The 24,382-nt window shown below is 40.8% G+C and overlaps 1 protein-coding gene across 1 annotated transcript; it reads left to right on the top strand.

Moving 5' to 3' along the window:
• Nucleotides 1-2,174: 2,174 nt before the first annotated feature.
• On the top strand, nt 2,175-24,080 carry RHEBL1 (RHEB like 1). The gene is made up of 8 exons (XM_081937170.1): nt 2,175-2,451; nt 7,233-7,304; nt 12,784-12,851; nt 13,374-13,456; nt 14,774-14,830; nt 16,952-16,999; nt 18,711-18,795; nt 20,082-24,080. Exons 1-8 carry the CDS (start codon nt 2,400-2,402, stop codon nt 20,169-20,171), a joined length of 555 nt encoding a protein of 184 aa, XP_081793296.1. The 5' UTR covers nt 2,175-2,399; the 3' UTR covers nt 20,172-24,080.
• Nucleotides 24,081-24,382: the final 302 nt, after the last annotated feature.

Below are 24,382 nucleotides of genomic sequence, written 5' to 3' on the forward strand. Positions count from 1 at the left end.
TTGAAAGGCTGGGGTGTTTTAAGGAATCTGGGTTTGTGTTTTTTGCCCTTCCTTGGTGGAGGGGATCATTATTTTTAATCCACTATGGTGTCTTTCATTGCACAATGTGTACATTTTCATTTGTATGGCTAGTTACATCCCCAGAATTATTTGATTCAGATATGTACATACGTATGTAGTTGATGGTTTAAAACACAACCAAAAAGCACATAGGTCAACTACATCTTTCATTAGTGTTGCTTCAAATAGCTACGTTTAAAAGGGCTGTTCTTCCTAAAATGTTCGTTTCCTTTCAAATCTATTCCGTTTTCTACCACTAGGTTTCATAGACTAAAAGGGAACTTTTATACATTAAAAATCTAGGTTTAGGGAAACCAAATAATTTTTAAAAAGCATTAGACGTGCCCTCTTTGAAACAATGTTTTGATGCCTTTCAATTAAGATAACCTAATTCGGAGTCAATATGTTTAATGGGTACACAAATTTGTTAGCATTTGAATACTTAGCAGGGTTGCACCACTCCTAATATTAAGTAATTACCATCTCAAATTTTACTGAAAGCTGATTACAGACGTTTGGAAAACTAACAAATAACCCGATTTTTCCTCCAGTCTTTGTCCCCTTTTTAAGCATGAAGATGTTCTTACTCAGAACAAAGAGGAAGATTTTATAGATATTAACTTGTGACTTTAAACTCTTTCACAACTCAATATATTTAGCAAAATATTTGATTACAAAACTCTAAATTGGTTTCCAGTAACTCAGCTTAATGTAAATCAGCTTAAATTACTATTAACAGCATATATGTATTTAAAAGCACTTCTCTTCAATAGTATCTAAAATTCTTACCCTAAGCCTAAGCAAAGCAAATTCTCCTGAAAGTCTTTAAAAACATGGGGTAAAAATTGGGGGTCGTCTTTGTTGCACATTCATATTTTACAGTATTTGCTACTTTAAAATGTTGTGAACAAAAACATTTAATACTATAGGGGTAAATGTATACATTCGCTCCTACGGTCACATATAATATACATGCTCAGCCTACTCGCATATTTATTGGAAAGAAAATCATGCTGACCTCCAAGATGAAGGAAAAAAAGGCACCTTGTTCAGATAGCATCGTAAAGATTTGGAGTTGAAACGGGGAGAACACGCAGATATGGTAGGTTTATAGAGGGATCGTCACAGCTGAATGGAGGAAAATCAACTTTGCGTCAAATCTTCTCTAGACTTGGCACCGTTTTTTCTTTCTTTTTGCTACACCAGAATTTTTTTAAAAATGGCTTGTTGAAGTTGCCATACCTCTGCTTCACGCATCATCGCACCATGCCAAAAACACAAAGAAACCCCATCACGGTTTAATGCAACGCAGCCAATGCTCTATCTAATGGATGGCAGTTTCCCCCCTGCGAAGCACGGAAGGTTTAGAAGCGGGCTGCATTTTTAGGATACTGTCGGCGAAAAAAAGCTACGAGCCCTCTTAAAAAACAACCCCGGCAAGCTGGCTAAAAGCGGGTCCCCGCATTTTCCCGACTTCTCGACAACACAGGGAAGGATGCTGCTGCCTTCAGAAGGGTCCGATTTTTAAGGCGCGTGAACCCAAAGCCTTCGATTTCAGGCGGCGCTTCCCTCTTCCCTTCACATCTTTAGGATTTTAGAATTAACTCTTTTGGCTTCGATGGCTTTGTTTATTATAGATTCGATCCGCAATTAAGTGGGTGGAAGGAGGGGGGGAGAGCGGGTCGGCGTGCCAAGCCACAAAAGGAAAAGGACAATCGGGGGGAGAATCCGAGCACATGGCCGAGAGAAACACGCTGCGCATTTTTTATTCGGGATTTAAATTCCCACGTACGTTCCTCGGCTTCCACGCCCAAAGCGGGACACGTGCCGTGCGGTACCGCGAGCAGAAGCCAACGCAAGGGAGCCAGCCAGAGCTTAAGTTCAGCGCAAAGAACACTGCCCCCCCACGCGGCGCCTTTTCTTCCTCCGCCGGGAGAAGCCAAAACATGGGCGGGTGCGCGGGCTCGCGGGCCGCCCGGGGCGCGCACTTACGCTCAGTTGTATGTTTGGAACCCACGCGGCTCTCTCTCTCTCCATTCTAGCCGCTCGCGCTTTTCATGAATGGAAAGCGAGAAGCCCTCAAGGCGCACGCGCCTCTCTGCCACGGGCCAATCAGAAGCGGCGGCTCTAAGACCAGTGTTTTGGTCACGTGGGGCGTTTGTAGTTGCGGCTCTAGTCGGGCGGGCTCTTTTTATCGCTCGGCCCGCCCGCCTTGCGGTACCCACCCTTTCCTCTTCTTTCTCCCCCGCCCCTCCGCTACTACTATTACTACTACTAACCCTTCCGCCTCCCCCGGGCCCCCCGCGCGCTCGGTTGGCCTGGGAGCCGCTTGTCGGGCAATGCCGTTCGTGCGCTACCGAAAGGTGGTGATCCTGGGATATCGCTCGGTCGGTGAGTGGCGCTCTGCCCGGCCGGAGTGGAGGGGTGGTGGTGGTGGTTGTCCGCTGGGCGGGCACCACATGGCAGGAGGTGCTGGGGCGGCTGCTCTCTTGCCGAGCGAGCTCCCGGGAAGCCGGGCGGAGGGCCGGGAGGAGGACGTGGGCGTGGACCTGGAAGCGGGGGGGGGGGGGGAGGAAGAGTTGGTGGAAGTTCGGCGGGGAACAAAGTGAGCGCTGTGGAAAAGGGAGCCGGGCGGGCGCCGGGCTTTGAGCACAAGCCGAAGCGATGGCTGGGAGGAAAAAAGGGTGGTGGGGGGAGCGAGGGGAAAAGGGCGTCGGGTTTGCGCCGTTCCTTGAGCGCAGCAAGTCTGGGGCTGCCGGGGGTCGCCCGGCGGAGAGGCTGGAGCGGGGCGGGAGTGATGGATGGATGGGAGGCGGGCGAGCGCCAAGAACGCCGGGGAGATTCCCACCTTTGGTCGCCCCGGTTACTGGGCGGCGGCGCCGTCGGCGCGAAGAGCAACGGGTTGCGCGTGTGAAGTCGCGGAAGATGCTAAGCCGGAGGCGTGCATAAGCGCACCGTCGTGCCAACCGTCCCTGTCCTACTGTCCCCATTTATTCGTACCCATTTCATACATACTCATTTTTATTCTTATACCTATTATCTTGTAAACGATTGACGAATCAAATAAAAAAAATCTTGGGAGTGGATCCGGATGCAGCTACTTTGGAGCGCTCTTATTGTTGTCGTGTTGGGCTGCGAACGGGTAGGGTGAGGTGCGGGGGAGGGTCTGGTTGCAAGGAGAGTAATAAAAGAGTATGTCGCTATTCGAGCATCCATATTTTGGCCGCCACAATAGGGCGTGCTCTTTTGATTTCAAAAGAGGTGATTCGGAGGATTTTGAAGCCTAGATTGGATAAACCCTGATTACTTGATTACTCTTCTAAATTGGGCAGAATGAAAACTGGTGGAAAGGTCCGGTCAAGTAGGCAATAGATCTCTTTGATGAAATGAAATGAAATGCCTTTGACTTTAGGTGTAGGTTTAGGTATATATATTATAGGCTATGCTCCTTTGTGGATTTCCTGTCTCTGAGCTTGAACTTTGTATATAGATAATTTATATCTCTCTGCCGCCCTTCTGCGGATCCGTTGTTAAAAAGGTGGAAATTTGCCTGATGAAAAAGTAGGGGAGAGGTGTAAAAGGTTCCTGAGAAAACCACCGGCTGCCCTGCAAATCCTTAGATAAAGTCTTTGGCAGAGGGGGTGGAATTAATTGGGAGGAATGTGACTGAACAATGCACATGCTTGAATCCAGTGCTGCTCTTCTTATTAATGAACAACTTATTTTTAAGCAGTCTCTGGAGATAGATTTTCTGCTCTTCGGGCCAAGGTTTAGCATTAGTAGCACATGAGTAGGCAAAACTTGCAAGTAGTGGGCAGCTATTTCCTGACCTTTACTAGTTTGTCCTCGGGGAGCTATTTGTGCCTACCCAATTCCCAACCCATCTGATCTCCTCTTCCCCTGAAGAGAAATGCAAGGAGTCACTCGGGCTATGTTTTCTATTAATCTATGTGCAGTGGGAGGAAATCAGCAGAGGGCAAAGGTTATTCATGGGTGTCTGGATAGTGAAATCATTTGTTTCCTTGGATTAAATTTGCAACAGCTTTCCCCCCCCCCCCCTTTTAAAAAGTGATTATGTGAAACACTCATCTGGGTACCTCTAGTATTAAAATGTGTTTGAAAAGAATGGAGATTTTTGCCCCTCCTGCCCTAATGGATGCCTAACTTATGGACCCTGCTGTAAAGTGATGTGTATATTGAGCTGTAATGTATATACTTGGTTGATTAATCAACCCTCTGTGCCTTCATTGAACAGATCAGAAGGGGGATTGAGATATATCAGAGCTGCTGTTGTGAGTTATTGCAAAAGAAAACCATTCACATTTGGACTAAGACTTTGAATTACAAACTCATTCCATTGTACATTGGCCCTTATCTTTCTGAGGATGCTGTCATGGTTTTGCTAGTTATGTGTATAAGCAGAGATTGATGGAATAGTACATCAACTATTGTATGTCTATGTCATGTTTCCTACAGGAGAGCCCAGGGTAGCCCCCATGATCTCACCCCTAAAATAGTTTTGTAAAATAAGGTCAGTCTGGAAGACAATTCAGTGAAGTTCAGACCCAAGAAAACAATCTCAGTTCTTTCAAACATAATAACATTACTATACCTATTCTCAAATTTTGGGCACCTCATTAATCTTCACTGCAACTGAAAAAAAACGCAACAGCTCAGCATCCTAGCTTGCTGCAGAGTGTAGAGATTTAAAATAATGCACTGATATCTAAAATGAAGCTTATAATATAAATGCTAAGTTTGGTAGGGTTAGCTATTGAATTGGATACTGTGATTTCTTTGTATTTTGTACATGCTCCACACTAAGATGTGCATCTGAGCCAAGTAGCTTAATATGGTAGAGGAACAGGTTGCCAAGAACAACATTCTAAATTCAGCTGTTGTGAATCTTGCTAAACTGTTCCTTGGCTAAGTGTGACTTAGCTTTGAAAATATACTTGTCTTCTCCTGATGATTTCTTGGTATCTACAGCTGGAAACTGTTGGCTAAATTACAGTGATGGATAGCAAAACTGTGATCAGCTGTTAGGAGTATGGGGAGCTCCTGATTTGATTGGGAAGAGGGGCATTGGAATGAATGAGAGTAGAAAAGCCTCCACTGTTCTTTCCTGGAAACATTCCCTTAGTGCAGGGGTCAGCAACCCGCAGCTCTGGAGCTGCAAGTGGCTCTTTCATCCCTCTGCTGTGACTCCCTGTCGCCAGTCGGCTCCACAATTGATAGGGCTTTTGGTTAGGACAGGTAGATGAAAAAGAAGGCTACGCTAGGAGGAGACTGTGGTGCAGGAACCCGACTTCCGGTCGGCTCCAGAATTAGGATCTTTGTGGCTCTTTTGAGTGTTTAAGGTTATTGAGCCCTGCCTTAGTAGCTGTCCAAACAGATAGGGCTGCTTTAATGAGTCACAAATAAGTTCATGCTCCTATGGCTTCTGTAGACCTCTAAATCAAATCTGAAGGTCTTGTACTTGCATACTACAGTGGCACTGAGGAATTAATATTGGGATTTACTTTCTTTCTCATCCTTAACCATAAATATAGTCTGAAAACGTATGAATTATGAATGTGTCCTTTGTTGCTAATGTTTTTGTTTTTTTACACTTGATCCATGGCAGTTCGTGATCTTCACCATTACAACCTTATTTAGGTAGAACATTAATTGCCCGAACTATTTTGTTTGGTGGATTTGCTAGCTGAGGATAAAGCAAAGTTAAGTAGTTTGTGGTTTAATATCAGATCCTAGCTGTGGTTGTATGTGAACTAGGCTATCATGGTAAGAGGAACCAGAAGACTGATTTTAGTCTCATTTTAGGCATGAAAGATGGCTGGGTGGCTTGGGCCAGCCCTATTCTCTCAATTTAACCCACCACACAGGATTGTTGTGGGGAAAATAGGAGTATTGGGAATGTTTGTTGCCTTGGGTTAGTTATAAAGGAATAAATGTCTGATAAAAATCTGATGAACAATACCATATAGTGAATTCAGTTGTATTTATTAATCTGGGATTTGGATTTAGCATGCTACATAAAGCTGACCTACTTGTAATTACCTATGATGTGTCCAAAACTAATCTTCCAGTGAGAGAGCAGCACAGACTGCTTAGGTATATTCAAATATAATACTGGCATGCAGCAATGTACAGTAGGGTACCTATCTATTACCAAGGAGCCATCAATGTTGGAAATGCAGCCAAGTATATCTCAGAACTGTTCAACATATCCTTCATACTTATTTTGATGTTAAATTTTCCAAAATTGAAATTCCAAAAATAATCCATGATATAGCAGGATAGTTTAAGTGCTTCCTAAAAGAAATTGGAGGGGAGGATGTTATCAGTCAAAGAACATCATTATAGATGGTATGAAAGTCACTGTGATATTGACGGCTTTCCATTGGAAAAATAAATGCCTTATCTCCGTTGGGTTGATACAGTAGAATTATAAGACACAGCTGTATCTACTGTAATTTTTTTTTGCTTGATTGTTGGGAGCCAACCTGAGTCATTGGGAGATGGGTGGCATGCATGTTTAATAAGATTTAAATTTATTTAGAGTATCAGAAATGAGAAAAAGGCAGAGATTTGGCTATAGAACTACTATTACAATAGTTGTCCCAAGTGTTGTATTCCAGTAGTGCAACTTAGACCTAGGAGAAGAAATCACGTTATGCTTAAAGAATGGTAATCACAAGTCTGCTGTCACTCAGACAATCCCAGTAGTTCCAGATCGAATACCAGTTCAACCATCTTGGAGCCTATTTTATCAGATGCATGCAGTTTGTATCATTTAATAAGTAAAATTGGGTTTATTCCTGTCCGCACTCCTTCATACTTCTGATTTTAAACAATGGGGCCAGAAAGTCATGAAATTCAAAAGCTGTAAGGTGCAAAGCAAACACGCTTCAAGTAGAGATTTTTTTTAAAAAAACCTGTTCGTGGCAGACCCTCAAATCTGGTATGGAATGTAAACAATTTTTAATTTAATTCTCTCTTTTGGGTATGTTAATCTTAATAATTGCATTTTTCTCCTGTTACCCTGAACGGGGCAGTTTTCATTGCTGTGATCAGGGTGATAACGAATGTTTTCTATTGTTCTAAATTATATTCTTCATCAGCAATAAATCTCCACAGCAATAATTTCTTTTGCCACCTTTTCTCTTCAGGTAAGACATCTCTTGCTCACCAGTTCATTGATGGGGAATTTCTGGAATGCTATGATCCCACTGTGGAAAGCAGTAAGTGTGCTATTGCTGTGCTTTTATTAGATGCGTGTCTCTCCTCTTCCTTACTGGGAAGAAAATATGTTAGAGAGAGAGGTGTAGGGCTTGATCTGTAATAAAGTTGGCTTATGTAACTTCGATTCCATGCCAAGGAAAGCTGTATTGGCACGTGTGAAGAAAAGATATTCATGTTTGCGCTGTGTTTGCTGGAAAAGAAGATGACCCTGATCCCCAAAGAGTTGATAAACAGAGAGAACTACACATGTCCTCTGTATGCCCCACTTCCCTTTCTTCTTACCCTACTATTGCCATCTCCAGCTAAATCCAATCCTCAAGATTCCTTCTCCCAGTAAATGGTTCCAGCACACTTACATATTAATTGGCAGGTGTATATCTGTATCTGCCAGCATCCATTCTCCATCAATGAAAGCCGGGATTCAAAACAAGTATAGATATAGTGAATTAATAATTAATTCTTTAACTGTTCATAAAATAAGATGTCCCAATTATAAAGTTGATTGTGGGATCTCCTTCCAGCTGAGACCATAAGCGAAATAAAGCATCCTGAGATGGGATAAGAGAAGGGATATAGTGGTTTGGCAAAGGGAAGGGGGAAAATGCATATGGGTGGAGATGAAAGGAAAACCAGTGGTAGTGAACAAGAGAAAAGAAAAAAAAAACAAGAAAAGTTCTGTTTACATCTTACACAAAATTCACAATGAAACCCCTCCCAAGGTTTTATATTCAAACTATATATACTACATATATCCAGGCATTTCAGCACCGGAGTCTGTAGCCACTTACACCTCTACCCATTCATACCACATCTTCCTTCTATTGATTGCAGGGAATTTGCCTGCTCTGCCTTGCAATTCACAGGTAATTCACAGGATAGAGGTTTCCAGAGCTGCAGGTTCTGCAGATGATGAGTTCATGATGTTTTGACGTGGTTAAAGCAAAGAAGACATTTAGAGCGTTTAAGAATGATGGGGATGCATTTTTTTTTTGGTCTAATGGCAACTGTTGGCAACATATTCCATGATTCTTCCTATTACAATTAGAAATTGTTATTCATACTATTAAAGTAACTTTCCATAACTGGATGCCTTCCAGATGTGTTCGGAGTATAGATCCTAGATTTCCAGGTGGCTGGAACTATGGACGGGAGATTTGGGGAAGACAGTGATGGGATGTGTAAAGTGAGGGCAGCTTTTGTTTAGTCATTCAGACATTATTTCATTGAGCAGGAATTACTGTCTGGGCCTGTATCCATTAACTTGGAAGGAAGCTGAGTGAACCCAGTGGCCTAGCCGATGTATGCTCAAGTAAGATGTCCTCAAAAGAGAGATCAAAACTAGCTCAAAAGAGAGATCAAAATGCATTCTCTTAATCTGTTGGGGACAGTCTGGTACTCATCCCTGAGGAATAGCACATGTCCTGTCCTTTTATTCTTCTGGCAAGCCCCCTGCATCTTCCAGATGTTTATGTTCTTAGAGTCCAGTACATAAGAAAGAAGAACCTTCTCTCTTCCTGCCTGATCAAAACAATTTTGAACAGAGTCAAACAGAAAATTACAGGCATGTTGACGTAAGCACAGTTCTGAGTATGAACTAATTTGATTGCTGAGACTAGAAAGATATAAGTATATAGGACTGTACCCCCCCCCCCCCCCACACACACATATCGGTATAGATAGAACATATCTGCTATTTCTCAAATTTGGCTAAAATCAGAAAAAAAGTCTTTTTGGGACAGAGTTAAAACATCTCAGAGTATTTGTTTTCTTTCGATGAACAAAGATTCAGTAGTACCTCTGCACTCATTTCCTGCTTTGCCACAAACCTTTTCCCCTGCACACCAGTCCTTTCCTGTTTTTGTAGGGGGTTGCCCTTCCCGCCCATTTTATTCAAAGAACAAATTTAGGTGGTTGGAAAGCAGGTTTGCTTATAAATTATTTGTTCTCTCCACTGAAATAGTTAATTTAGTTTCTTGAGGCTTAAGGCTCACACGTGCAGAGAGGAAGTTTTAACTAATGAAAGCATTTACTGGGGCCCAGGTAATTTAGCAATAAATTGTTAAAAGAATCAATGCCTGTATACATTTGCCCAATAATTTCTCATATTATTTATACAAATCATCAGGGATGTAGTAAAAGCATTCTTCAGTCCTATTAGCTGTCTCCAATGAACAGAGCACCAGATTGTAATTTTGTTCCTCTGCTTCTTATAAACAATATGTTTACCTAGGTTTTACCATACCTGTTGCATTACAGTAGCTCCTCCAAACCCTTGAATATGTCACTCAAGCCCCCTTAACTTTAATTAAATAGGACACCCTCTGGTGGTTGTAGACAATTGCCCTATCATTTCATTTTGCCACCAGAATGTGTGGGCCTTCTTCCTTGCCGATATAAATTATTACAGCTGATAAGTTGTCTGGTTGGTTTCTGCTGAAAATTTATTGCAATTGCTTTGCCAACTTCGGAAACATCAGCTACAACTAAACGTTGCTGATTTCTATCATGCTTTGCAAACAATAACCGCAATACAATTGCTTTGGCGGGTGAAGCAGCAAGAGGTATTAACAAAACACTCTTTAATTTCTTTTTTTTAAAAATAATTTTATTGTTTTAATTAAACAAAAAACACACACAAAAACATTCTTCATTACATCTTCCAGAAAGCATGTCAATTGATTACAAATAAATTTCGTGCGTTACTACAATCATTCTTTATACTTCATTCATATTGAATTGTACATTTTAAATCAAAAATCTTTATACCATCAATATACCATCATTCTCATTTAACTATATTTGTTTAAACGTGCTTTTGTCTAGAATCATTTATATTTATATTATAATAAATCTAGACAAAAATTTATTGCTAGAATTTATAAGTACCCAGGAGAGATTACATCTTTATAACAAAATCTAAACAAAAAATATTAATAAAATTAATAAATATTTTCCCCAGGTCCCATATTATAGTTTATATCCAAATTGTTTTTACTAGTTAGAGTTATTATTTCATTATTATTGTCATGATGGGTTATCTGTTAACGAATAAACATTTTAAAAACAAAAACATTCTATAAGCATCTACAAAGTTCTACTTATTAATCACCAAAAATTAACTTAGTCTTTAATTTCTATTTGTTTGGTTATTTATTTGCTTGCTTGCTGTCTTTTGAATGCCTCTGTTGGATGAGAGATTTCCTTCCAATGGGCCTCATTGGAAGAAAGTGATGTTAGCTTCCCTCAGTGTGATATTGGTTGTAGAAAACAGAATGAGCTCAGACCTTGGGGAAGGAAAAAGCTATCAGGCCTACAGGTAGTCTTTGACCTATGACCAAAATTGGGCCTGGAATCTCAATTGCTGAGTGAAGTGGTCATTAAGTGAGACATCGATGTGACCATTTCACTCAACTGCAATCATAGCTCTCTCAGTTGTGGTTGTAAGTGGAGCACAGGGTTGTTTCAAGGACTGGAGGAGACCCTGATGACCCCAGCCTGTTCTTTGGCCCATAAGGCTTTGCAAGAGTCAGCCAGCTACAAGAAAACTCATCCAGTTGAGCAAAACTGCTATGAAGCAGGAGAAACTTCCACTGGTTACAGCCTCATTGCGTACATAGGTTTTCCATGGACTGGGAGACCTTGGCTGGCTACAGAATGTACTGGTATGTGCAAAGGTGTAACAGACCAGGGGGCCTTGGCTGGCTTTAGGGCCCAGCAATGTGCATAAATTGCTCCACTTACATTTGTGTTGTTCTCTAGCTGCTGATACACACACCCAGCCGATCCTGGGCACAACCCTCCTCCGAAAGCCATCTCATGCTATTCCGCAACTGGCGCCATTCTTGCAATTATTTAGAAAGCCCTTCCAATTTACACAGGTTGCTTGGACCTGTAACTGTACAAAGCATTCCAATTGTAATTGTGTGGAGAGTGTGATCTTAAGTCCCATTTCTGCATCCTAAAAGAGGAGTTCAACTTCCCTTCGTGAACGGAAGTGAACCCCTTCTGCCAGGTGCAGAAACGGAGCTGCGATCTCCACGATTTCAGGATGTCAGCTCCCCTTGTCTGGCAATTCTTGCATCTAATCCCCAAACACAAGAGGGTGTCCTCTCAGCAGGTGGCAGCAGTTTGCAACCTTCTCGGGTGTCTTCTGCATTGACTTTTTGGGAAAGCCAGCAAATAATTTTGTAAATGATGATCAGATGGTTGTGGATGGCAACCGGCCATAATTGCGCACAAGTTACCAAGTGCTTGAAATGTAGTCATGTGACCATAAGTAGGATAAGTATAACATTTTATGATAGAAGTGCCTTTACAGGCTATAAAGCACCCCTCCTGAGGTCATCGTAACGTCAAACAATTGTTAAACAATTAAGGAACCCCCAAGAACACTCCCACCAACATTGATAGGGCAAACCGCTAGTATGCAAAAATAAGAACAAACACTACTCTCTTCTAGCACTGATGATATCTAGTTTGGTAATGAAACATCTGTGAGAGAACCACCAAGCTTGGAGAGTACTAAGGACCCCACAGATTGCTAAACAATTCTGTAGTTTGAGGCCAAGGCTGTCTCTGAGCGAAGGAAAAACAGAGACAACATAATCAAAATGACTCAAGTGCAGAGAAACTCAAGATGTTGCTGGATTTTTGTAAGGGATCTGAGAGGCTCAAATAACACCTGTATCTTTCTTTTTTAATTTTTTTAAACTTTTTTTAAAGCACAAATAATACAAACAATACATATACATCTGAATACGAAAAAAGAAAGACAAAAAAAGGGAAAACACATATTACAGAAATCCTGGAGACCCTTTTTTTCTCCCCCTCCTTATATTTCTTAGATATGCAATATATTCCAATTGTGCCCTTATCCCCTCCAAAACAATATATATTATTGAGTAGGTTTATTCCCTTTACCTTCCACCAACACTGATTTTATAAAATCCCCCCATATTTCATTATAATTATTTTCTTTAATCATCCCTTTTAAAAGTTTAATTTCTGTTGTTAATTTATCATTTGTTGCCATACTCAAAATTTCATTATACCACTCATTTCTTTGAATATCCCAATTTTGTCCCCAATATTTATCCATCACTAATCTAGCTGCCATTATCAAATTTACAATCAATTCCTTTTTTTCTTTCATTTATATCCAGTTTTTCCACCAGCAACAGTAATGCAATCCTTGGTGACATGTCTAGTTTTACATTCAACAGTACTCTTAATTTCTCTAAACACCATGTCCCATATTTTTTGTGCGCTATCACAATCCCACCACATATCTTTATATGTTCCAACCTCTTTCTTGCACCTCCAACAAATATTTGTATATGTACCAGCTATATGATTTAATTTACGTGGTGTTAGGTACCACCTCCATATCACTTTATATCCATTTTCCTTAACTCTAACTCATATATTCTTATATACTCTTCTATTCCAAATACTTTCTTCCTTCTCTTTTCTTTTAAGCTTACAACAAAATGTTGATGGTGGGAAAAGATGAATTCCACTTGCAGCTTGTGGACACTGCGGGACAGGTAATCCCCCTCCCCCCCAATCATTTCAGGTACAAATGGGAGTGTGGCCTTCCCTGCTCATCACCTGTCATAAGACATAAACGGCTTGCATCTTAATGTGCTGGCTTTGGAGTTGTAGTTTGGGTGGTGGATGATGTCTCTTTAAGATTCATTAATCTGAACTTCGCTAATGTCCTTTGAGTGTCAAGCAATCACCTCAGAGCTTCGATATCAGCTGACTTTAAACTCTGCTTTCACAAACTACTTATTCAGAAAAGCATATATGCACTTGGCATTAGAAATGATCTGTTCCTGAATTAAAATTTTCCCCTAGTTGCTATACAGCAGCGGTACCCAACTTTTTTGCCACCAGAGACTGGTTTTGTGGAAGATAATTTCTCCATGCACTGGGGGGAAAGGGGATGGTTTTGCTTTTCTTTGCTTGCCCGCCGTTCACTTATAGCTGTGCGCCCCAATTCCTAGCAGGGATTGAGGGCCCTGTCATAGAGTGATACAGACTTTTCTTCTTCTGTTTTTGTCCAGGATGAATACACTATCTTGCCTCACTCGTTTATCATTGGCATCCATGGCTATGTGCTGGTCTATTCGGTCACATCTCTCAGAAGGTAAGAGGGCACAGATAGAGCCTGATTACAAGGCAGTTGGACAATAAGGTCCTGATGAAAAACAAGGGAATTGTCTGAATTCTGTAAGGGTCTTGAAACAAAGAAGTCCATCCCAGGGATGAATTGCTACCAATTTGGACCGGTTCGCCTGAACTGGTAGCAAAAAAATTGCTACTGGTTCGGGCAAACCAGTATTTCCAGTGATCAGCTGTGATGCACGATTTATATTAGCTAGAATTGTCAGATTTCCTGCTTTCTTGCTAGTCTTAAATCGCGTGGCACAGCATATTCCCCCCCCCCCATCCGCTGTTCTACTTACCTGGACGGCTTCAAAATGCTCCTTTTTTAGCGCTGCACAGGCGCACCTCAGGCACACATGTGCACTAAGCACGCATGCACACGCAAAGAGTGCACTTGGTAGCAGACTCACAGAATCGGTAGCACACTGCGGAGGATTTCACCACTGGTCCTTGCCTTAATACAGATAGCCCTTGACTTATAACCATTGACTTAGTGATCGTTCAAAATTATAAGGACACTGAAAAAAGTGACATGACCATGTTTCACACTTATGACTTTTGCACCATCCCCATAGTCAGATGATCAAAAATTTGGGCTCTTGGCAACTAGCATGTATTTAGGACGGTTGCAGTGTTCCGCGGTCATGCGATCAGCCTTTGCAACTTTCTGACAAACAAACTTGATGAGGGAAGCCAAAATCATTCAACAGCCATGTTACTAACTTAACAACTCTGGCAAGAAGTTGTAAAATGGGGCAAAACTCATTTAACAACTATCTTACTTTGCAACAGGAATTTTGGGCCCAGTTGTCGTACGTTGAAGACTATATTTGCAAGACCACAGAAATGGGTTTGGGAAAGATATTAAAGGCTTGGAACAATAACCTTATTAGTCTCTCTAAGCCCAGGTTTGTCTAACTTGAATGCTGCCTTCATATACCATCCTGCCTTGTTTTTCAGTCACCTTGAAACGCTTGTTTAGCATTTTGTTTTGTTATCTTCTAATCAAACATTCAGATACACACTATATTTTTCTGGTTAATGGCTTCCTATCTATAAGGGGCATTTTGGGGATAATGTTCTAAAATGCTTTCTAGCAATCCTTGGCTCATACTTATTTATTTATTTTTATTTATTATTCACATTTATAGACCGCCCCCTCTCCCGGAAAGGACTCGGGGCGGTGTACAGTCACTAAAATGCATTATAAAATACATACACAAAACAGTTAAATAATTAAATACGTAGGTATAAAGATATAAAAAGCTCTTCTAATCTTCTTTCTTGCCTTTCCCAGTTTTCAGGTGGTGAAGTCCCTCCACAGCAAGTTACACGAAAGCAGAGGGAAGACAAGGTAAGCATTAACATGGCAGGTCAGGAAAGAATGCAACTCTTAAGGCAAGACGTTCAAGCATATTAATAGGGAACCCTTGTCTGAAAGGATGGGGTAGGGAAAGGTCACTTTTTAGGTTTACAAAAAAAACCCAAAAGTTTTGCCTAGAATGTAGTGATACTAATGGAGAACTGTATTCCTCTGAGCATGTTTAGACAGCATTTCCCTCTCTAGTGTTTCAGAACCTCTTCAAATTGCAGATGTGTGAACTTCAACTTGCAAAATTCCCCAGCCAGCCTGCTAGCTGGGGAATTCTGGGAGCTAAAGTCTGCATGCCTTAAAACATGCAGAGGTTGTGAAACATTAAACCAGGGAGTAAGCTTAGAACATGTAAAATGACAGGTGTATTTTTAATAATAAATATTTTCATTTAAGGCATAGGAAAGGATTTATTGGAAAATGCAGATTGTCCTCAATTTACAATCATTCCTTTACAGATGAAACTCGAAAAATCAGAATATCGTGCTAAAGTTCATTTATTTCAGTAATGCAACTTAGAAGGTGAAACTAATATATGAGATAAGACTCATTACATGCAGAGCAAGATAGTTCACACTGTGATTTGTCATAATTGTGATGATTATGGCGTACAGCTCATGAAAACCCCAAATCCACCATCTCAGAAAATTAGAATATTACATGCAATCAATAAAACAACTTTTGCATCTCATTTGGAAACCAAGGACCCAGAGTATGGAGGAAGAATGGAGAGGCCAATCAAGCATAGTAATCCCACGGTCATTGAACCAGTTTTTGGTGCTTTTGGCAAAAGTTGCTCTCATCAGAAAAGAGAACTTTGGACCACTGAGCAACAGGACTTTGGACCACTGTGCTTCATTAAGATCAGGGTCAATGCAGCCGTCTACCAGGAGATTTTGGAGCACTTCATGCTTCCTTCCGCAGACAAGCTTTATGGGGATTGAAGCATCCTGGTCTTCCATAACACCTCAGCAGTGCCACAGGCTGATAGCTTCCATGCCACGCCGCATTGAGGCAGTAATTGCTGCAAAAGGGGCCCAAACCAAGTATTGAGTACATATGCTTATACTTTTCAGAGGTCTGATATTGTTCTATGTACAATCCTTGTTTTATTGATTGCATGTAATCTAATTTTCTGAGATGGTGGATTTGGGGTTTTCATGAGCTGTAAACCATAATCATCCCAATTATGACACATCACGGCTTGAACTATCTTGCTTTGCATGTAATGAGTCTTATCTCGTATATTAGTTTCACCTTTTAAGTTGCATTACTGAAATAAATGAACTTTTGCATGATATTCTAATTTTTTGAGTTTCACCTGTAAATGTCTAAGGAGATTCTCAGTCATCCAGGTCATGGTTGTCCCAAAGGTGCTTTTTTCAAGAGGCAACTGGACTTTCTGGTTTTCTTTGAAGACATTTTGCTTCTCATCTAAGAGCTGAAGAAGCTTCTTGAATGAGAAGCAAAACATCTTCAAAGAAAAACCAAAAAGTCCAGTAGCCTCTTGAAAAAAGCACCTTTGGGATAATCATTCATTTAGTGACAGTTTGATGTTACAACAGGGCTGGAACCAGGGACTTACAATCTGTTCTCACACCTGGTGTAACATCCCCACATGATCAGAATTTGGGAGCTTGGCAGCCTGCGTATATATTTTAAGATGGTTGCAATGTCCTGGGTTCATTCAATCCCCATTTGTGACTTTCTCAGTCTGCTTCTGATAAGCATAGGGAATTTGCTAAATGACCATGTGATTAATTTAACAATTGGAGTAATTTTTTTAACCACTGGCAAAAAAAAGTTGCAAAATCTGGTGCAATTCAGTTAACAACAGCCTTGGTTAACAACAGAAATTTGGGACCCAATTGTGATTGTAAGCTGAGGACTACCTACACCTTCAATTGCAGCTTCATGCAAGGGCAGATATACCCGCGACCAAAAATTCAGAACTATCCCAGCCATAGGCAGAACTGTTGCGTTAAGTTACAAGCAAGTGACCCCCTTAGGTAGGACTATGGAAGTTGTGAGTGAAGCAGGATGACTTCTCTGTTTAGCATTACAAGAAGCAACTTTTAGAAATGTTCCTCCTTTGTTTGGCAGGATGCCTGTAGTGCTTGTTGGCAATAAAGCTGATCTGTCATTAGAAAGGTAAGAACTTTTCTCTATTGCTTAAGAAATGATAGCTGGGGAATAAAAATAGAGATAGCTTCAGTTTCTTTAAAAGATTGGCTGTAATATGAGTCATTTTCCTTTCTATAAAGGAGTCTGAGCTGTAGAATCAGAGCAGACAGCCTTTCTGGCTGGAAGAATTTTGGAAGTTTTGGAGCATGTTTGCAAAATAATTGCAATGTACAGGAATGGGGCTGCTGGTGGTTTAGTTTTAGTTACTTATTCCTAAACGGGCTTCCTTACATTCTCACCACAAATTCTAATCTCTCCTGGCATTTTTTTTAAAGCAAGTTTGGAACAAAGGTTGTTACTGCCTTCTCTCAGGATGTGCTTTGATTTCCCTATAATCCTGAAAACCTTTTCTCAAATTAGTTTTCACATACTTTCTTTCGACTGACATTCCTGGGCAGAAACGTTTTCTCTCTGCTTTTATGAATAGCATACTGTATGTACCAATGGCTGCATCCACATTCCTGCCATTCCAAAGAAGAGAATTTTATCTTAATTGGCCCCTTTTGTAAATAATAATAAACTCTGATGGATCGTGCTCTAGGGATAGGGCAGTGTGTTTCCGAAATGTTTTATCTACATCAAATCTTTAGAGAAAAAAAAAGGTACTTTGTTTTTTTTTAATTCAGAGAGTTAAGTTAAAGTACAAACTCTAAAAGAAAAAGAAAATAAATTTTACAAAAACATAGTCAAAATATTAAAAAGGAAAATATGCATTAAAAAGGCAAAAGGCAGAAACACACACATATGTATATTATCTACTCTAGTAGAATACTGATAAATATATTGCAATGATATTAGTTCCCCCCATCCCTTGGGAAGCAGGCCCAAAATGTATAAACCTCTACATTTGTTTGCAATCAATTTGACCTGTCATCTATATAAAAGCAAACTGCTTAACAAGTGAACCAACAGCAAAGTTAAACTTCAAAACCCTCTGTTAACAATCTATTATTGCATTTAACTCTCAGTGGCTTCTTATCTACCAGAAATCACCACAATCATTATCTCTGCATTGCTTTTAACTCGATTCTTATGGATGTAAGGTTTTTGAAAATTAGCAATGAGTGAAAGAGTAGGATTTGGGTGTTTACAAACTCCCTTATGCGGAGTAGAAAATAGTGTTGGGAAGTCCTGTTTTAGTGTTGATCTGTTATGATCTTTATGCCGTGATTCTTTTTAATTAAATTTTAACAAACAATATTAGGTAACTAAAAGTAAAGGTTTCCTCTGCCCAGTCATGGCCGACTTTAGGTGTTTGCGCTCATTTCCGTTTCCTAGCCAAGGGAGCCAGCATTGTCTGAAGACACTTCCATGATCAGGTTGCCGACATGACAGTACACCCAGGGGCACAGATGTTAACATAAATCCAGGATACATATAGAGAAGAAAACAAGGAAGAAAAAATACAGAAAATACAAAAGAAATCTTTCCTATATACCAGTGATAGCTAACCTTTTTCTCTTCGCGTGCGAAATTGTGTGAATCAGTATTCCAGATTATTACCTATGGTATTGTGGTTATAATATTTGCATCCATGAAAGTTATATTGTCTTTGACGGGATGGGCATCATACAAGTTTGATAAATAAATAAAACACCCACCCATTTCTGAAGTTGACTGCAATATGACAGTGTTGATGAAGTTTTGTTTTGTTTTTTAATTACTCCTTTACTTTTAGTCGCCAGGTAAAGACGGATGAAGGCCGGAAACTTGCTGATTCATGGGGTGCTGTGTTCTTGGAATCCTCAGCAAAAGAAAACCAGGTATTATTCTGATTTCACCTAAATTAAAGGGGGGGGGGGAATAAGATCTAAAAGCCATAAAAATGCCACTTCAAATGCCCATGTAAATCCATTGTGCTTTCTGCAACAGACTGAGGATTTTTTCACAAGTTTAATTTTGAACTGAATGAGTGCATGGGTTGAATTCCCCCTTGGAAGAAAAGTGTACCTAAGAGTCTTTTTCCCCCCAATGTCTAAATATAAGCAGAAAATTGTGTTCTTTTGTTATATTTCTTAGTAATTATTTCACCAATCCAAGGCCCTCTAATGGAGAAAGGAGTGAGATTGCTCTTCATTTGTCGCCTCAAAATAGGAGGGAAACCACCAAAATAGTACAGCAATAGAATACCAGCCAATGTGACAAGGGGTCAGTAATGTTAGGAGTATTGTGGTTAAGGCACCAGGCTAGAAACCGGGAGATGGTGAGTTCTAATCCTGCCTTAGCTATGAAAGCCAGTTTGGTGACTTTGGGCTGGTCACTCTCTCAACCCAACTTACCTCACAAAGTTGTTGTTGTGGGGAAAACAGGAGGAGGGAGTCCCAGAAGTGCTTTTTTCAAGAGGCAACAGGACTTCCTTGTTTGGACTGGACCACTTGATAAATGCATGGACGACATAGGAGAACAAACCCACCAGAGCTAGATTCAGCAGTCCACCTGCATTTAAAAGACAAAGGCCATTCTTTTGAAGACAACAAAGTCCACATTTTGGACAGAGAGGACTTCTGGTTTGAAGGAGGGGTCAAAGAGGCCACCTGGGTCAAAATTGAACAGCCCTTTCTCAACAGAGAGGGAGGGATACAACACCATCTACCTCCAGTCTACAACACAGTCCTTTCAACAGTTCCAAGAAGGCGCCACACCTTCACACCCATTTTGCATTACTCAGATGAGGACACAGATAGCCTCAAGGACTCTCTAAAAGGATGCAAATGACCAGCTGTCCGCAAGCAGTATAAATCCTTGCATTCCCCACCTATCCATTCAGAACTGAAGAAGCTTCTTGGATGAGAAGCGAAAGGTTTTCAAAGAAAATCCAGAAAATCCAGTTGCCTCTTGAAAAAAAGCACCTTTGGGACAACCATGACCTGGATGACTGAGAATCTCCACAGACAGGAGGAGGGAGGTATGCTGGATATGTTTGCCATCTTAAGTTATGGATAAAAACAACAACAGGATACAAATAAATGAAAAGTTATCTGTTGCTTCTTAAACACAGTTATAAAGTTCTCTCTTGGAGTGACTCTGACGCCATCTTCCTTCCCTGCAGATGACTCAAGGTATCTTCACAAAGGTCATTGAAGAAATTGATCGTGTGGACAATTCCTACGGCGAACAGCGCAATTGCACCATTATGTGATGCTGCTTTCCCCCATCTGATGCTGCTTGGCCAGTGGGCGGGTGGGGGTAAAGCACAGACCCAGGCCAATTCAGAGCAGGTGTTGGGGCTACCTAGAACCCTGATCAGCAGGCCTGAACCAACTTACGGGTAACTCACACAAAGATACAATTATACCTCATCACTGGTCCTCCATGGGAGGCAGCCATGTTTTGCACATTAGTTTGCTGGAAGCAATCCATGTATGTATTTCCTGTACATATATGTGTGTGTGTGTGTTTGTGTGTGTAATGTATTGCCAAATGTTTACAGAAGTGGGAGCCACAATAGGATCTAGTTATGATTTGTTATATAGGGACTCGTCTGTGTATTTATAACAAAAATTACAATCAGCTCACCCGTTTACAAAAGGAACTGTTCACACCTCAACGTAACAGAGAGGCAGCTGAATGTAACATTTCCCGAGTGGGATCCGCTAAAGACCAGTACTTTTGTTTTGATAGTTTTGTTTTGGTGATAGCTGAGCCTTGGACCCCAGATGCGTAAGTCAGTTTTCAGTTGGTAGCTCTTGCAACACGTGGCCTTATTTTTTTTATCAGGGTGAAAATTTCATGCCGCAGCCTGGATCCAAAGTCGGTTTTTTCTTTGATAGAAATCAATGCGGCTGAGGTCTTAGCGGTGCTTAGTCAACTTTTCTTTGGTTATATGCAAATAAATATAAACTTCTTTTAAGAATGATATTTTTTGTGGAGGAGGAGAGAACCTTTCATTACGTTTCAGTGCGTTAAATACTGTCCTAATTGCATTGAGCCTCTTTGTATAGCAGCCATCTAGCTTGGCTTAATAGTATATATATATATATAAAAAAGCAAGACAAAATGGATGCACCCAAGCTTAACAAATGTTTCCATGTCTTGCCTATAATTGTGGCCTCTTTGGAGGCTTTTTGAAATGCTGCAAAGGAGTTTGTAAGGCGGTAGCTGTAAAAGGGACTGTAAAAGTAGCAGCAGTGTTTCTCGAAACTTGGCAACATTAAGTTGTGTGGATTTCAGCTCCTACAATTCCCCACTGGGTAGTTTTGCAGTTGAAATCAAACACGTCTTAAAATTGCCACGTTTGAGAAACGCTCAATGACAGGATAGAATTATATATTTCATTGTTCTTTGATGATGGGGAAAACTGGAAAGGGAGGCAGCTTTTGTGAATATTTTTCTATAAAATCCTGTGAAACGCTGCATGACCATGCTAAGGTGCAGAAGCAAAGCTAAGAAGGAGCAATTTGAGCTGAAACTTACAGCTTTCGACTTCCCTTTTGCAAAGTTGCCTTTTGCCTTGAATTAGGCATGTTAGCTTAATAGTGTGACATACATACACAGGTGCCTGTGTTTGTCTAGATAGCTGTATATATAAAAACGAAAAAAAAATGAAGCTTTTTAAAGTGGTTTCTTGTTGTCTAGGACATGTCTAGCACAGGGGTCTCCAACCTTGGCGATTTAAAACCTGGTGGACTTCAACTCCCAGAATTCCCCAGCCAGCAAAGTTGCCAAGGTTGGAGGCCCCCGGTCTAGGGAATGGCCAGTCTCTCTGTTGATCACATGCCTAGTCTTAGCCTAAACAGCATCCCTGTGATTTCTCTTTGGCGTCTTTGGTTGACTTGACTGGGCACACTCAAGCATTGCGTTGAATGCTGGGAATGGGATTCCAGGCTAAAACTGAGTTCTGAACACTGAAGGGAATGAGGGTGCCTAAGCTTCGTGGACTGCAGGGTATTGAGCCTTTGGGAATGAGTTCTCCAGTGAAGCACAATAAACTTTAATCTAGAAAAAGTGGGGAGAGAATTGCTTTGATCTCACGGAACGTTGTGTGTCTCTTAGCAGCCATAGTCTGATCAAAAGCACATCCTTTATTTTCATAGTTCTTCCTGCCAAAAGCTGGCACTCTGTGCTGAGGGGACCTGAACCTTGGGCCCACCCTCACCTTTTTTCTGCAGTCCCTACAAAACTATTTTCCAGATGAAATATTTTTCTTTTGGATTTATTGTGCCAGTGCACATGTTCGTTTCAGTGATGCTATTTTTTTGGAAACTCTTCTTTCTTTTAAAGATGTTCCCAGAATGCGTTTTGCAAGCCCACTAGGAATGCTTTTACGTATTCAGAATATATGAAATTGGATGCATGGATAGGGAAAGGAATGGATGGATACGAGATTATTGTTTGAAAATCCTGGTTTGGGAGGAATAGTCTCCTTGTACATTATCTTCAGTTGTAAAAAAAATGCTTTTTTTAAATGAGTGTTTTGAGCCAATAGATTTAGGGCTCTTAGAATGAGTCCACCTGATCCCTGTACTTGGTGAGTGGCCATTTCATAAGGTTTTTATTTTGCATTTTATTGGGACTTCCAGGAATTACTGTTTCTGTGTGTTGTTGCTCCATTTCTTACAGTGCTGACTATTTTCCCCAGATCTTGTATTGAACTCTTAAAAACCTTCACTCCAGATTTCTTCCCTTCCCGTTAGGAATAAACGTGACTATTATTGCTAGCCTAGAGGGAAATGTGTATACCTTTGTCCACATCTTTTGTCATCTGATTCTTTTTTCGATAGACTACAGCCAGGGCTGAAATATCTCACTAGTCTTATTCTCTGGATCCTGCAGCGTTTCCCCCATTAAACCAGATGGTGATGTAGTATCTCAACAAACCCCTGTATTATTTGTATTATACATATTATTGGATAGAAAAGTAGCAGCTTGCAATCTGGCTGTCAGTTTAAGTAGGAAGGGAGTCGTGGCTTTCCATGCCAAAATATCTCAAATTGCATTGCAATAAACTAAAATAAATTGGCAAATTCTCTTCATGGAAGCAGATAGATGGCATTTTCTTGGCCAGATTTAGGATTTCTAATTAAAAGTGAACTTTCCAAACGAGGCTTTCCAGGAGTTTTGAACTTAATTGTCCTTGCATCCATGACACCTTGCTTTCAAACTGTGGGTCAGTTAAGGAGAGGGGTGGGAGGTAAGCAATAAGCAGGGTGGGAGGGGGAAAAATCCAGGGGTGTTAGCAAATCCAGGTTCTGCCATTCAGAATGTTGGCTGGCTTTGCTGGCCAGCATCTCTCTCAAGGATTTGGATGCTGAGGGCTTCTTTCCAGCAATATCACCTGCTTGGAAAGTCTAGTCTGGGACCCAGAGGAGATGTTTAAAATAGTGCAGGCTGCCTCTATAAGCTCACTTAGTTGTGGAGTGTTCCCATTGCCGTTCAAAGAGCTGAACTCCGTTACACAAGTTACATGGTTGCTTGCATTCTTTGGAGGAAGCCCGAATGGGGTGAACTTCAGCCTCTTTATCTGCCCTAGAAACTAGTGTTACAAAGCTGTCTTGCTTTTAAATGCCAGTTCCCTTGGGGCTGTTTTAATGATGAAAATGTAGAGCATGTTTCCTATGAAATAACTGTCAATGCTAGCTGTGAATTGCAGCGTTACAGAGTTTTCACAGTTGGGAAAGGCTGTGTCACATGGGTATCTATACCTCTTTTACTGCCATGCCCTGGGTACTCGTGATTAACAAGATTGAATTTGATAAATCCATGTTTTTCATTTCGAATCTAGTCTGTTTTGTGTCCGTGAAGGGCAGTCTTGTAGGTATTCTTATGACTGGTAAGATAGATGTTGGCTCTTCAAAGGGCTTGCCATACAGGCCCGCTCAATTCCCTGGCCCAATCGGTGTTACGGTAGGATGTGGTGTAGCATCTCCTTCTGTAAAGGTGGGTCTATAATTTTGTTTTGCAAATCAGTAGGAGGCTTCGGTTGCATTGTAAGAAGCATTCTGGAAATAAAGATGATATCAGAGCTTGTGTCTTGCTTTACACCGTCTCAGCTTTCCATTTTACCTTGCCCCACTTTCAGTGTAAATATTCTATTAAAGCAAGTCAAGATTTTAAATGAGATTTCTGTATTGAAATCAAGAATATGATTTGGGTGGGTGGTGGGTGGGATGGCAGTAGACAATAGAACAAGGACTGGGAGGGAGTTTCCATGTTTTGCTTTGTTTCTGTAATTAAACTCGTTTTCCCTTATGACTTCAGCCTCCTAATTAAGGCTGCCTGTACATTCTGATTTATGTATATAAAAGGAGGAAAGACTTTCAAAACGGTTTAAGGTTGCAAGAATTAAATTTGCACATTATACATGTGTAACATGTACATGTAACCATGTTTTAACAAGACACACCATAAGGT

The sequence above is a fragment of the Natrix helvetica genome, assembly GCF_964273705.1.
Source record: "Natrix helvetica genome assembly, chromosome: 1".
Taxonomy (NCBI): Eukaryota; Metazoa; Chordata; class Lepidosauria; order Squamata; family Natricidae; genus Natrix; species Natrix helvetica.